This window comes from Callithrix jacchus, chromosome 13, assembly GCF_049354715.1.
Source record: "Callithrix jacchus isolate 240 chromosome 13, calJac240_pri, whole genome shotgun sequence".
Taxonomy (NCBI): Eukaryota; Metazoa; Chordata; class Mammalia; order Primates; family Cebidae; genus Callithrix; species Callithrix jacchus.
Window position 1 is genome coordinate 67,008,065 of NC_133514.1, and position 15,345 is coordinate 67,023,409.

The following is a 15,345-nucleotide window of genomic DNA, read 5'->3' on the forward strand; positions in this document are numbered from 1 at the left end:
TGTTTTCAGTAATTTACTTTTTGTGTCAAATACGTAAACATAATTATCATAATCACCCTAGCAAAGACATTTTAAGCCATTATCTGCTTTATAGGAAATAAGTTAAAGTACAGGCCACATACAGAAGCTGCAATGACAGAATTTGGAACACTGGATTCAAATGATGTCTCCTGGGCCCAAGCAACCCTCTTGCCTCGGCCTCTCAAAGTGTTAGGGTTACAGGCATGAACCACTGCCCTGGCCTTATTGTTTTAGCATACAGTGTTCACTATTAAAAATACTAACTTTAAGGCCAGGTGTGGCGATTCACACCTGTAATCCCAGTACTTTGAGAGGCTGAGACATAGTGGATGACTCTATGCTTAGCTCCCGAAGTCTCTTTGAGTGGTACCATGTCTGTGTGAAGTCACTGATTATGCCAAGGGAAGGGAGCAGGACCTAACTTTCACAGGCCTCTGAACTCTGGCAGCCTTCCAGCCTGGCCTCTTCGGGTTCTGTGTAACCTCTCAGTCAAGTGCCTACTGTGTTCTCATTGGTATACTGGCTGATGGTTATGATGGTTTACTTACCTAAAATCTTTTGGTCTGTTCCGCAAGCCAGATTTTGATAATGTACCCATCTCATAGGGCAAGTTGACCCCTACTGTAGAAACCTTCTTCAGCAGTGATACCAACTGTTTCATTGGCATCTCATTTAAGGAAACTATGATAACATACCTCTACTACAAAAAGAACTGATTTCCTATCACTTTGTAATTGCCTAGACAATGGTTACGTTCAGGAAAGCATTCTGACTTTGAAATTACTTATATGATGTTGTCCCATAATTTGTCTATGTCTTCTGAGAATATATCATGGAGCTCTAGCATATTTTTTTAAATTTTCTCCAGAGACAAGTGAAAGAAATAAATTCCCTGCAGAGTGATTTCACCAAGTATCTGGCCACTGCAGACTCATCTTTGTTGCAAACCAACACTGCACTGCAGCTGATGGAGAAAAGCCAGAAGGTAGAGGAAACCGCTGTTCTCTAGAAAAATCTAAAAACATTTTAATTATATTGCAAGAAAACAATGAAATAGGCTGACCTACTTTTTTGTTTTATCAAAATATAGTCTCTTGGATGGAAGGGAATATACTGAAATGTTAACAATAGTTCTCCCTTGCAAAAGAAGTATGAATGACTTGTCTTCTTAAGTTGATATGTAATACCTAGTTTGTCTGCAAGGAGCAAATCACTTTTGTGATAACAAAAAAATTATTATGCTATTTTTAAAACATCAAACATACCTTTATTAACAGAAGATATTTAAAACTTGATAAAAAACGGACAAAATTTATTAGCAGTTAATGGGGATTTTGAAAGTACCTTTTATAATAACTATTTCTAAATTACAAAAAGAGTCCTTTGGTTTACTATAACTGTATATTGATGATAACATTGTGCTTTTATAAAGGTTACTAAAGGGTTTCTCACCATAATGAGAATGTTGGAAACAGTGGTAAGCCTTGGGGAGATACTCCCACTGCTACTATCTGAAGTGATCAAGGATTAACTGCTGTGATAAATAGACTTAGAAAATATAACGTCTCATTGTTTCCCCACATCATTTATGATAGAGTTTGAGAAATCAGTATCTACATTCTTTCTTGAACTTATACTATCTTTGTTTACTTGGAAAAATAGGAATATGAAAAATTAGCTGCCAGTTTAAATGAAGCAAGACAGGAACTAAGTGACAGAGTGAGAGAACTTTCCAGATCTTCTAGTAAAACATCCCTTGTGGAGGAGGCAGAAAAGCACGCGCAGTCCTTACAAGAGCTGGCAAAGCAACTGGAGGAGTAAGTGCATGGCCCAGGAGACCTGAAGGGCATGTGGGCTGAGCGCAGCAGCTTGTCCTGATACATGGGGTGGCTGGGTCTCCAGAACCTGGAGGAGGGCAGAGGGCGGGGTCAAGGCCAATGCCCCAGGCTCAAGTCAGAAGCAGAGCAGCAATGAGGGCACTAATTCTTGGTCATGTCCTTTGGGCACAGCTACAGAGGCCATCACCTCAGGTCTCCACTTGCCAAGTGAAATGGGAAAGGGCTGGGCTCAAGTTGATGGCACCATTGCAGTCAAATCTGAGCAACAAAGAGAGATTCTGCCATCTCTTTATTTTTTAATTTTACATATCTTAAAGAAAAAAAAAGGAAAGAAAAAGAAGAAATAGGAACGTTTGGGGGACATCAGCTGCTGGTAGAGGAAAGCTGTGGGGGGTGCCTAACCCGCCCTGTCTTCCAGGATCAAGAAGAATGCCAGTGGGGATGAGCTGGTACGCTGCGCCGTGGATGCCACCACTGCCTATGAGAACATCCTCAACGCCATCAAAGCGGCTGAGGACGCGGCCAACAGGGCTGCCAGTGCATCCGAGTCCGCCCTCCAGGTGGGCACCTGTACCAGCAGCTGCTCCACATTCGCTGTGGAGATGACTCATTTTTATGTTTTCTTTCTGTGGGCTCCTAGAACGTGCTCTAGATATGGGTAATTTCTATATTTGACTATTTCATGTCTGTAGCACAGTTTTAAAATGATGAGTAAAACCAAACAGGAATTACAGTGATCATCAGTTTTCAGCCTGAACGAATATTATATCTGTATCTTTGCTTTTATGCTGTGATTGTTAACCAAAAAGAGACATTTTTACAAACAACTTGATCAGCATTTTCATCAGGTCATTTGGTCTTACATCTCAGTGTGTCTGTGGAGTCCTGTGGGATTTTATATGCACCATATGATAATTCCCATATCTGAAAATAAAGAGCAAAATATTAAATATCAGAGTTCAGGGGGACAGGCCTTCTTGAATGAGTGAAGACTTTTCTGTCCCAAAGCTTGAAAGCCTGAAAACAACTAAGTTCTCTCTTCTGTTATTGTAGGGGGTTTTGTACGAATGCCAGTGAGCCGCTAAACCATGTCACATATTTGTCAGCATGCCACCAGAGATAGGCCCACCTCCCCAAGCCACATAAGTCACATAGGTGTTAGGGCTACCTGGAACCCTAACTGTATCTTTTAGGGAACAATCTAGTTCTCCTTTCCCCTTTGCACTTCATCCTTAAAATTAAGGGCTTCAGACAAGGATAGAAATTTGATTCCATATTTCCTAACATGTAGCTATTAAATGCTTTGCTTTCAGACAGTGATAAAGGAAGATCTGCCAAAAAAAGCTAAAACCCTGAGTTCCAACAGTGATAAACTGTTAAATGAAGCCAAGATAACACAGAAGAAGCTACAGCAAGGTATCAGGGGAGTGGGCAGCGGCAGGGATAGGTGTGAGCTTTAAATGACCTCTGGGGGACCAGGTGGAGCAGCCCTAGAAGCAAATGTTTTGAATCTCAGTGTCAATGCAGATGATACCTTTTATTTATTTAATTTTGTGACTATTATTATTTGTAATAGAGATGGAGTCTCATTCTGTTGCCCAAGCTGGAGTGCAGTGGCACAATCATAGTTCACTACAGCTTTGAACTCCTGGGCTTAAGCGATCCTCCCACCTCAGCCTCCCAAGTAGCTGAGATTACAGGCATGCATCATCATGCCCAGCAAATTTTTGTATTTTTTGTAGAGGCAAGGTCTTGCTATGTTGCCCAGGCTGGTCTCAAACTCCTGTCCTCACAGGATCCTCCTGTCTCAGCTTCCCAAAATGCTGGGATTATAAGCATGAGCCACCATGCTGGGCCCAGATAATATTTTTTAAATTCATGATTTATTTATCAATTTCATGTATCCACCCCATATTCTAAATATCCCCCATCCTTCATATACAAAATTAACTAGAGCCTTGTAAGTAAATCTTTGAGTGCTAGGTCTATTTGGGTCTGGCCTTGATGGGGAGGCTATTTTACTTTAATCCACATGTGATCATAGTATTGACAAGCCACATATCAAGATCATTGGTTTGGGGTCATTAGGATAACTGCTTTAAAATTTTTTGTTTATTTATTTTGTTTTTGTTTGAGATGGAGTCTCACTTTGTCACCCTGGAATGCAGTGGCACAATCTCAGCTCACTGCAACCTCTACCTCCCGGGTTCAAGCGATTCTGCCTCAGCTTCCTGAGTAACTGGGACTGCAGGGGCACACCATCACGCCTGGCTAGTTTTTGTGTGTTTAGTAAAGACAGAGTTTCACCTGTCTCAACTAAAAATACAAATTCATATTTCCTGGTATGACATCTGTTGCTCTACAAAATGTGGGCTCAGTGTGGTAAATAGGGTTAGGTGCTAACTATGTTGGTTGCTATGTAAACCAGTCTTGGAATCCTAATTGAAGCCATGAATCATCAAGATAGTCTTAAAGCATTTGGTGGTCATTTTAATGACCCAAGGACAGCAAAATTATCAGCTAGGAATGTCTAGTAGCTCCCTTTCTTTCATGGAATTTTTAAAATATGTCACTTTGGAAATTAACAGAAACAGTGCCTACTTTGTATCTGTATTACCTGAATGAAGCTCTTTCAACAATGCTCCTTTCTTGTCCTCTGACAGAAGAGGATCCTTTCTGCCATTCATCCATCCACTCATAGATTCACTCCCTCAACAAACATGTGCTAATAATTAAGCCTCAACTAGTGCCAGACACTACACTGTGTGCTAGGGCATGGTAGTGGATAAGACAGATACATCTTTTACTAAACAGAGACTCTAACTCTAAGCAGATTAGAAGTTTAGCCCTCCCTATGTTATTCAGCCGCTCTCTTCCTGTGTATTTCCAAGGCATTACCACAAGGTTCTGATTTGCTGCTGACCTCAGTAACTGGAGGATCCCAGAGCTGTGGGTCTAGGCACATGCAGTGGGCATGTCTGAGATGACCCCTAAGAAGCAAGTCTGCTCAATGCTGTGCAGACATTGGCTGCTTCAGGGGCCACAAATACCAATGGAGGATCAAAATGCACAAAATAATTGCTTCTTGATGCTTTATTTTATTTTAGAAGTTAGTCCGGCTCTCAGCAACCTACAGCAAATCCTGAACGTTGTGACAGCTCAGAAAGAAGTGATAGACACCAATCTCACAACTCTCCGAGATGGTCTTCATGGAATACAGAGAGGTCAGCATCTTCTAACCCACTGTACTTGGTTGGCTTCTTTTGTTGAACGTTTTAGATACTTATACCTCCTTATTTGTGTGTGACTTAGGTGATACTGATACTATGATCAGTAGTGCAAAGAGCATGGTCAGAAAGGCCAGCGACATCACAGATGAGGTTCTGGATGGGCTCAACCCCATTCAGACAGATGTGGAGAGAATTAAGGACACCTATGGGAGCACACAGAGCGAAGACTTTGAAAAGGCTCTGACTGATGCAGATAACTCAGGTATCAGGCATTCTTTGGCCAGGATATCTTAGCCATTTTCTCCATTGTTACGTGTTTTGTTCCATTTCTGTTCTTCCCTGGTAAACTCTGATCTCAGAAACTAAAGCATTAGAAAAAAGTTCCACATGATATATGATATATTCAAAGACTATAGATATTCTACCAGTTAGAAGGACCAGATGGGATTTTTAATTTTTAGAAAATATATTGAAAATGCTATTCATTTTCTTTTTTACAAAGTGGAGATATAGGTTCTTAAACCCTGAAGCATTGAATTATGATTGATATTAAGAATCAGAAAACAAAGATTTTTTTTTTTCTGTATGGTCAAAGAAAAGGACTTGGTACCAAGATTGCGGAATACAATTCACCATGTACGGTAGTTCCTCCTTATCCTCGGGGGATGTGTTCCAAGACCCCTAGTGGATGCATAACCACAGATGGTACCGAACCCTGTATGTGCTATGTTTTTGTTTGGTCTGATAACCCAGACAGCTACGAAGTGACTACTGGGTGGGTAGGGTAGACAGCAAGGATATGCTGGAAAAAGGGAAGATTCACATGGGTGGAGCCATATGAGATTTCATCATCCTACTTCAAATAGCACACAAATCAAAACTTAGGAATTGCTTATTTCTGGGATTTTTCTCTTTAACATTTTTGGACCATGGTTGACAGCAAGTACTTGAAACCTTGAGAAGTGAACCCATGGGTAAGGGGGGAAATACTATAATTGATTATGACCCATCCTAGTCAACATCTGGGAACCAAACATGCCACTTGACAAACAGTCTGTAAAAACATTTGTAGTTAACCTTTTCCTAATGCACAATTTTATTTTTCTGTTTTCTAATCTCACCAACAGTGAATAAGCTAAACAACAAACTACCTGATCTTTGGCGCAAGATTGAAAGTATCAACCAACAGCTGTTGCCCTTGGGAAACATCTCTGACAACGTGGACAGAATACGAGAACTAATTCAGCAGGCCAGAGATGCTGCCAGTAAGGTGGGTGTGTCCCCACGTGGTCAGTGGCCAAGGCTAGTTCTTCAATGAGTTATCACATTCATCAAGAAAGAAAAAAACACTTATTTACTCAAGAATTGGTTGTCTGTCTTTCTGTAGTTCTTTGGTTGTTTGAAATCTAAAGATTGATTTCCTCCTGTCATCCTTTAAAAGTATACATGTTCTTCATCCCTTAAATTATCTGGTATATCAGGATCCTGAAGCAGCTTCCCTGCATTGAGTTTATTCAGGCAGAAGGGAGGAATTTCTTCCAGGCCCCAGTTTGTAAACTGCAATTGTACATTCAAGTGAGGGTTCTGTGGTGGGAATGTGCCAGTGTGATGCTACTGCACAGGACCTACCCTCCTGTTGTAACTTGAAAGCTACAGAATCCATCTTTGCTGAGGATGGAGGATTTGAAATGACAGCAGTCTTCTGTCATTGGAATACTGATTCCCCAGCCTTTCTTGTTTTAACCTGACATTATTTTCTTGAATTACTGACACTCAGTCTCTTAAGATTTATTTTGTCCTAAAATGTAAATAAAATTTCTTGTCTAATCATGTTGTTCAGGCTGGCTTCAAACTCCTGAGCTCAAGCGATTCTCCCACCTCAGCCCCCCAAAGTGCTGGGATTACAGGTGTGAGCTACTGAACCTGGTTTAAAATACAGTTTGAGATGGACTCTCTCTCTGTAGCCAGGCTGGAATGCAGTGGTGCCATCTCGGCTCACTACAATCTCCGCCTCCCGGGTTCAAACAATTCTGCCTTAGCTTCCTGAGTAGCTGGGACTACAGGTGCGCCCGACAACACCCGGCTAATTTTTGTATTTTTAGTAGAGACGGGGTTTCACCATGTTGACAAGGATGATCTCAATCTCTTGACCTCATGATCTGCTCACCTTGGCCTTCCAAAGTGTTGGGATTACAGGCATGAGCCACCACGAATGGCCAAAATATAGTTTTAATGTATTACATGTCTGATTGTATGCCAGGCGTCATGCCAAGTGCTTCTTCGGTAGATGTTAGTTCATCTGCACAAAAACCTTGTAGGGTTGTAATTTGTATGATTGCCATTATCATTGTTATTATTGCTGGCACAGAGGACCAAGTGCACTGCTCAAATATCCTTGACTAATAAAAAACACAGATGCCTTATGACGCAGCTCCTAAAGCTGCTTCATGAGTTTATAGTCTCGTTTTGGAGATTATGATCCAGGGCTTGGAGATATTCACGTGTTCTTGCTCCTTATCATAACAACTCAGGAAAGGCTGACACATGGCCAAGAGTCACAAACTAGCTCTCTGAGTGCACCTACTTTCTTCACAGGACGGTGTTTGACACCATGTAACTTACTCCTCACAGGTTGCTGTCCCCATGAGGTTCAATGGTAAATCTGGAGTCGAAGTCCGACTGCCAAATGACCTGGAAGATCTGAAAGGATACACATCTCTGTCCTTGTTTCTCCAAAGGCCCAACTCAAGAGAAAATGGGGGTACTGAGAATATGTTTGTGATGTACCTTGGAAATAAAGATGTAAGTATGGCTTGGACATCTCTCTTGCTTTTAAAACAATTATTTTTCGAGATTTATGCTTTTAAGATGTATGGCACAGCTGCTTCACTGCCATTAGCACAGCAGGTGGAAATCCTACTGAGACATCGACAAATACCACCAGCTTCCTCCCTGCTCACCTCCCCACTGTGGCAGTGCCCTCAAGGCACTTTCCATGCATCCTGGATTGTTGATTGCTAGAGGATCAAGAGGTCTTACCCAATGGGCCCAGCACATGGGCATGTATGTGTACATGTAAAAAACATAAGCACCAGGGGCGGATGATTGGCACCCCTCCACACTACCAATTTATATGATTGACACCACACTACCAGGGATTAATATCAAGGCTTCATGGAAATTGACAGTAGCTTCTCCTCACAGAATTGTGAACTTGTTCTTTTCCTCAGACCACCCAGCCACAGACCTTTCCTCAAGCCTGTGGGGTGGGGAGGGTGAGGACTGGAGTGGAATGAAGTGTCTCTCTCCTGCCTAAATGATAAGAAAATCAGTTGCCCCATCTCTTTATCAGTGTAAATTCATTACTACTACTTAGTGTAAATTCACTACCCTTAAAGCCATTTTGAATGGTTGGTTTTAGCTTTTAATTTCTCCTTTTAAAATACATTTCTTTGACATAAGTGTCAAAGGAAAAGCTAATCACTCACTGGGTTAGGATTCAGTTGTTGGAAGAGAAACACTTGAAATATAGTTCTCAAAAATTCTGCCCAGTTAGGAAGTTGTATTTAAAGATTCTTAAAATCAACACTATTGCTAATTACTCTTCCACACTTCAAGAGGTTGGTATTTTATTAGTAGCTTTCTTATGTCATGATGTTTTGCTTTGTTTTCCTGATAAAATGCACATTGCTTTATTCCTTCAACAAATTTACACCATATACCTACTACGTGTCACATTCTGGCTTTGTGATAAACCAAAATTTATTTCTTGAATGTGCTTAATGCCGATGCACACTCAAAATGGTTAAAATGGTAAGTTCTATGAATATTTTGCCACGATTTTAAAACATTTTGTTTCTACCTTAAGGTGCTCACATTCTATCAGGGGAGAAAGATGCATATATAACTGATCATGATAACATAGAGGCGTGACAACAGAGGCATGCGCGAAGTGTTCAGAGGGTGTTGTGTGGCACTGGGAGAAGCAAAATGGCTTACCTCCCTTACCAGACTAAAATCTGATGCATGCCTGAGTCCAGATCTGGGCCCTCTGTATGGTAGCTGCTTGGCACGTATTTGTAGCTTGAGCTAATGGAGGAATGAATAAATGAGTGTGCTTTAACATGACCAGAGACGGCTCTCGCATTAACTCAGCGTTCTGTATTATTCTATAAAAGGTTGCACTTTGTTTATTCTGTCTGCTCAAGGCTTATTGCCTACAACCGTTAGTTATTTGAAATGCATCCTCATCCTCTTGAGATGGGAAATTGAGAAACCACAGTGTGAAGTGTTCTGAGGTGGCCCTTCTGTCTGCAGGCCTCCCGGAACTACATTGGCATGGCAGTTGTGGATGGCAAGCTCACCTGTGTCTACAACCTGGGGAACCGAGAGGCTGAACTCCAAGTGGACCAGATCTTGACTGAGAGCGAGACTCAGGAGGCAGTTATGGATCGGGTGAAATTTCAGAGGTACAAGGCTGATTGACTGTTGCCCTTTGTGAACCTGACCTGTGCTCACCAAACTTCCATGTATACATGTTGCTGAACACCATTTTTAGTGTCTTGGCTTTGAATTCTTAATTTTTTTATATAACTTTATTATCTAAATTCATTTTAAACAGAATTTATCAGTTTGCAAGGCTTAATTACACCAAAGGTGCCACATCCAGTAAACCAGAAGCACCCGGAGTCTATGACATGGATGGTAGAAATAGTAATACACTCCTTAATTTGGATCCTGAAAATGTTGTATTTTATGTTGGAGGTTACCCACCTGATTTTAAAGTAAGTGTAAATGTTATTTCACTGAATGAAATATTTAAATTTTAATTTGGAATCATGATGACCTCATGTCTCTATTTTAATTATTAATTGCAAATAAAATGGATTTAACTGTGCATTCTTACAGCACATCCTAGCAATAATAGCTAACACTTATTGAATACTCCCTCTGAGCACTGTTCTAAGTTTAAGTGTGTTAATTTAAATAAGCGTCATGATCATCCTCATTTAGCAGATGAGGAAACAGACAGGTGTAATAACTTTCCCATAGTCATATAGTTAGCAAATCCAGGGCATCTTGCTCCAGGGTTCACATTCTTAATTAACCCTTATAGTGACTGTCGAAAGTGATAAATTTATACTATTTTGTCTTCTGTCCTTTGTTCGATTGGTGGAACATATTTTATTTCATTTTCAGCTTCCTAGTCGACTAAATTTCCCGCCATACAAAGGTTGTATTGAATTAGATGACCTCAATGAAAATGTTCTAAGCTTGTACAACTTCAAAAAAACATTCAATCTCAACACAACTGAAGTGGAACCTTGTAGAAGGTAAATACAACATAGAAACCAGAAACTCTGTAACTGGAGTTTTGGTAACTTGCAATACTTTTACACGTAATAAAGGATGGGCCAGTGAGGTGCTATTGATGTTGCTAGTTGCTTGGGCCAGTGGTTCTTCAAGTATGTGTGCATGCAACACTGGCAGTCCAGCCCTCAAATCTAATTATGGTAGGCTCTTTCTAATTCGTATGAAATGCTAGATTGATAGAGTTTTCTCACTTAAAAAGAGTCTTTATGAAAGATGTTCTGCCTTCTACCACAAAATATTTAATATTACTTGGCACCTGTTTTAGAGGCCTGATTTCGTGGCTCTTGCCTGTAATCCCAGCACTTTGGAAGGCCAAGGCAGGCAGATCACTTGAGGCTGGGAGTTTGAGACCAGCCTGGCCAACATGGCAAAAATCTGTCTCTACTAAAAATACAAAAATTAGCTGGGTGTGATGGCGCGTGCCTGTAGCCCAGCCTCTTGGGAGGCTAAGGCACAGGAATCACTTGAACTCATGAGGTCAAGGTTGCAGTGAGCCAAGATCATGCCACTGCACTCCAGCCTGCCAGCCTGGGTTACAGAGCAAGACTCTGTCTCGAAAAATAAAAAATAAAAGGAAAAAAGATGGTTCCTGATTTAGGCACAAAATTATATATTTACTGTAAATTTTTTTAAAAAGTGAGTCACAAAGTGTTCCATTATTTTGTTGGTACTATTCTACCTCAATCTTTTTGAAAATTGCTGCCTTGAACTCCTAACCTTCCCTACAGTTATAGGACATGGTATATTCTAATATGAGGTGGACTGAATATTTATTAATGAGAATAGAATTACATGGCAAGTTAATAATCTTTTACATTTCAAGATCTTCAACTGGTAGACCACATCTTCCTAAGTAGCCATTTCCCAAAGGGACTCTTACTCATCTTTGTCGAGCTAGGCTGTGATTGTCAGAGTATGAGAGCACATCCAGGAGAAAAAGCTGGCTGCTTTAACATTTTAAAGGCTCCTCCTCTGCTTTAACAAAATTATGACAACTAGATTGCATTTCCTTTGCTCCATTCTTCAGATGGCAGCATCTCATATTAATAAGCACACTGACATGGTAATCCTTTGTTTCTGTATTCTAACTTATGATGATTAACATTGACAGGAGGAAGGAAGAGTCAGACAAAAATTATTTTGAAGGTACAGGATATGCTCGAGTTCCAACTCAACCACATGCTCCTATCCCAACCTTTGGACAGACAATTCAGACCACCGTGGATAGAGGCTTGCTATTCTTCGCAGAAAACCAGGTAATCTATAACAAGTATCCAGATACAACCAAATATATTCATTCTGTTTAGCAATTTGGAGATAACTGGGTTGTTATAAACAACCCATTAGATCTGGAAAAAAAAGTGTGCAAATGTTACCTGCATCCTTTTCTTCCACCCAGTTGTACTTTGTTGGCTGGGAAGTGTGCATTTTCCTAACTTGTTTAGTTTCAGAGGTACATATACAGGTTTGTTATATAGGTAAGTCGCATGTCACAGAGTTTGGTGTACAGATTATTTTATCAGCCAGGTAATAAGCATAGTACTCAATAGGTAGTTTTTCTGTTCTTAAAAAATACTTCTGCCCTCAAGTAGGCTCTGGAGTCTGTTGTTCCCTTCTTTGCATCCATGTGTACTCAATGTTTAACTCTCACTTATAAGTGAGAACATGTGGTATTTGCTTTTCTGTTCCTATGTTTGTTCTCTTAGGATTATGGCCTCCAGCTTCATACACGTTGCTGCAAAGGACATGATCTCATTCTTTTTTATGGCTATGTAGTATTCCATGGTGTATATGTACCTCATTTTCTGTATCCAGTTTACCATTTATGGACATTTAGGTTGACTCCGTGTCTTTGCTGTGGTGAATAGTGCTGCAAATAACATTCACATGCATTTGTCTTTACGGTCGAACGATTTATATTCCTTTGGGTGTATACCCAATAATGGGATTGCTGGATCAAATGGTAGTTCTAAGTTCTTCGAGAAATTGACAAACTGCTTTCCACAGTGGTTGAACTAATTTACATTCCCACCAGCAGTGTATAAGCGTTCCCTTTTTTTCCACAACCTTGCCAGCATCTCTCATTTTTTGACTTTTTAATAATTGCCTTTTTGACTGGTATGAGATGGATTCTTATTATTTTGATTTGCATTCCTCTAATCATTAGTGATATTGAGCATTTTTTTGTATGCTTGCTGGTAGCATATATGTCTTCTGAAAAGTCTGTGTCCTTTGTCCGTTTTTAATGGGGTGGTTTGGTTTTTTCTTAATTGTTCAAGTTCTGTATAGATTCTGGATATTAGACCTTTTTCACATGCATAGTTTGTAAATATTTTCTTCCATTCTGTGGGTTGTCTATTTACTCTGTTGAAAGTTTCTTTCATCGTACAGAGCACTTTAATTAGCTTCTATTTGTCAATTTTTGTTTTTGTTGCAATTGCTTTTGGGGTCTTCATCATGAAATATTTGCAAAGGCCTATTTCTAGAATGCTATTTCTAGGCATTTCTATGTCTAGAATAGGTTTTCTTCAATGTTTTTTTTTTTATTGTTTTAGGTTTTACATTTACAATTTTTTGTTTTTTTGTTTTGTTTTGTTTTGTTTTGTTTTCCGAGACGGAGTTTCGCTCTTGTTACCCAGGCTGGAGTGCAATGGTGCGATCTCGGCTCACCGCAACCTCCGCCTCCTGGGTTCAGGCAATTCTCCTGCCTCAGCTTCCTGAGTAGCTAGCGCTAATTTTTTGTATTTTTAGTAGAGATGGGTTTCACCATGTTGACCAGGATGGTCTCGATCTCTTGACCTCGTGATCCACCCACTTTGGCCTCCCAGACTCTTACCAGACTGTGTGGGATTACGTCTTTATCAGCATGTTTGCCTTCTCAAGACCCTGAAGCTTCTCTATTTTCAAGTAGTTGAGGGACCTTCTAAAATTTATTAGGTTGGAAAGTCCGAAGTGACGCTCTGCAAGTGATCGTCAGCGCCATCTGCTGTTTGTTGGAGAGTGGGCGTCATGTTTGCTGCTCTATACCCACAGTGGGCCTGGAGTTGGAACTCCAGTGAGTATGAGCTTCCGTAGTTGCTCTCACAGGGAGTATTTCTGAAGAAATGTGGAGGAGCCCAAAGGCTTTCTGGTGGTCCAGAAACATGGGATTGATAAGAAGTCTGGGATTTTTCCAGAGCCTTCTACCTGCAGGGTGGGAACACTGACCTGGTCCAACTCTCCTCTCTGGCATTGGTCTGGACCCTTCAGGAGATTCCAAGGCTGAACCAGTTCTGATGGTTTAGGAAGGTCCCAACCAGCCTGAAGGATACACAGAGCTGAGAAGTCATCCAGTATCTTTAAGACAAGGAAGTTGTTTTACAAAACAGGTCTTCTTTGTACTATAATTTGAAGTTCTTGGAGACTAAGAACCAGAAATACTACTCATATAATAAGAAAACTTACATAATCTCATTACGTAAGAAACGATCAAGAGAGCTGCTTTAAGTAGGATGGCTCATGACTCCCAGTAAATTGGTGACACCGTGTTGTTTATGAGTTGATCAACCTAAGCTGACTCCCAAAGGCAAGGTTTAGGATCCAAATAAGAACTGATTTTCCTCTTAGAAAAGGACTCTGTCCCTGGACTTCAAAGAGAGGCATTCTTACCATTAAGGAACTGTGTAACAGCAAAGCCTTCAAGCCCTAAGTCAGCAATTGCTCAGCTTATTTTTCCACTAGGGAAGTAGCTGATTCAAGTATATGTTTTATACTGTGATGGAGATGCAGTAATGACCAAGGCAGATATGGCTCCCACCCCCCAGGACTTTATATTCTAGAGGGGAAGAATATGCAAAAGAATGCGGTTAATAGGTTGTTTATTTCATCACAGTTGTGAAGAGCTGTATCAAGGAAAGTTTGGGTGAAATGAGGATGTCCAACATAAAAGACGCTTGAGCAAAGGAAGTGCCTCCTCCGAGATTAGGAGGGCCAGGGAAGACATTTGAATGGGACAGGGGGACAGGGGGACAGGGCAGACAGGGTATCCAGGCAGAGGGAGAGGTACAAAGAAGGCCTGGAGGTGAGAAGGGCAGGAAGCATCAGCGAAACAGTCTCTGCAGAGCTGGAGAGCCAGAGGCAATGCTGAGAAAGAGACCGATGCCACACAGCATCTGGTAGGGGTGGTAGGGGTCAGGGCTTCATCCTCACAGCCAAGGGGAGTCACAGGCTCTCACTGGCATTTTCAAAGACTGCTTTGGCTGTAGTGGGGAATGGACTTACAGGGGGACACAGGGAGACCAGCGGATTGTTACCATAGGGTCTGGCTAAAGCGTTGTGGCTGAGACTAGGTGGGATAATATGGAGAGAGAGAATTAAGAATGGCAGAATTCACAAGATTAGATTGGATGGGAGAGAAGGAAGGGTCAAGAATGATTCCTAGGTTCTGATAAAGGGGTGAGAAAGAAAAAAATGCCTCCTAGATTTGTGACTTGCTCAGCAAGGTGATGTGTATGCATGTGCTGCACACATGCATGCAGGGAGCAGGCTGGGAGGGAGGGACCCCATGTACCTGGTAGAAAGAAAGGAGAGGCAGGCTTGGCAGCCTGTGGGATGCATGTAGGTCATATGTTCTGTTTGAGATATTCTGAATTTGAGGTCTCTGTGAGTCATGCAAGCAAAGCAGTAACAACAAGGGAATCAGATGTGCAGACCTGGCCCTGAAGACAGGTCTAGGCTGGGGAGAACAATCTGGGGCCTGTGGGTATACCTGAATTGGAGCTACAGGGGTGACTGTGATTGTCAAGGCAAAGGGAGTGGTGTGGGGAAGAAAGGAGTCCTATGTGGGATCCCCAAGAAACCCCCAACGCTGACATGGAAGGTATAAGGGGATAAACCAACAAATG

General features: G+C 41.2%; 1 protein-coding gene across 5 annotated transcripts in view; it reads left to right on the forward strand.

Moving 5' to 3' along the window:
• The window catches only part of LAMA3 (laminin subunit alpha 3), a 261,611-nt gene that overhangs the window by 214,174 nt on the left and 32,092 nt on the right, over window positions 1–15,345 (forward strand). For all 5 annotated transcript variants that reach the window (XM_078347895.1, XM_035270754.3, XM_078347896.1 and 2 more), the window contains 12 exons: window positions 890–1,006; window positions 1,684–1,838; window positions 2,278–2,419; window positions 3,173–3,275; window positions 4,967–5,083; window positions 5,172–5,351; window positions 6,217–6,359; window positions 7,721–7,891; window positions 9,407–9,558; window positions 9,711–9,873; window positions 10,289–10,422; window positions 11,574–11,718. In XM_078347895.1, the coding sequence (XP_078204021.1) occupies window positions 890–1,006; window positions 1,684–1,838; window positions 2,278–2,419; window positions 3,173–3,275; window positions 4,967–5,083; window positions 5,172–5,351; window positions 6,217–6,359; window positions 7,721–7,891; window positions 9,407–9,558; window positions 9,711–9,873; window positions 10,289–10,422; window positions 11,574–11,718 (1,722 nt within the window). The remainder of the gene's footprint in view (window positions 1–889; window positions 1,007–1,683; window positions 1,839–2,277; window positions 2,420–3,172; window positions 3,276–4,966; window positions 5,084–5,171; window positions 5,352–6,216; window positions 6,360–7,720; window positions 7,892–9,406; window positions 9,559–9,710; window positions 9,874–10,288; window positions 10,423–11,573; window positions 11,719–15,345) is intronic.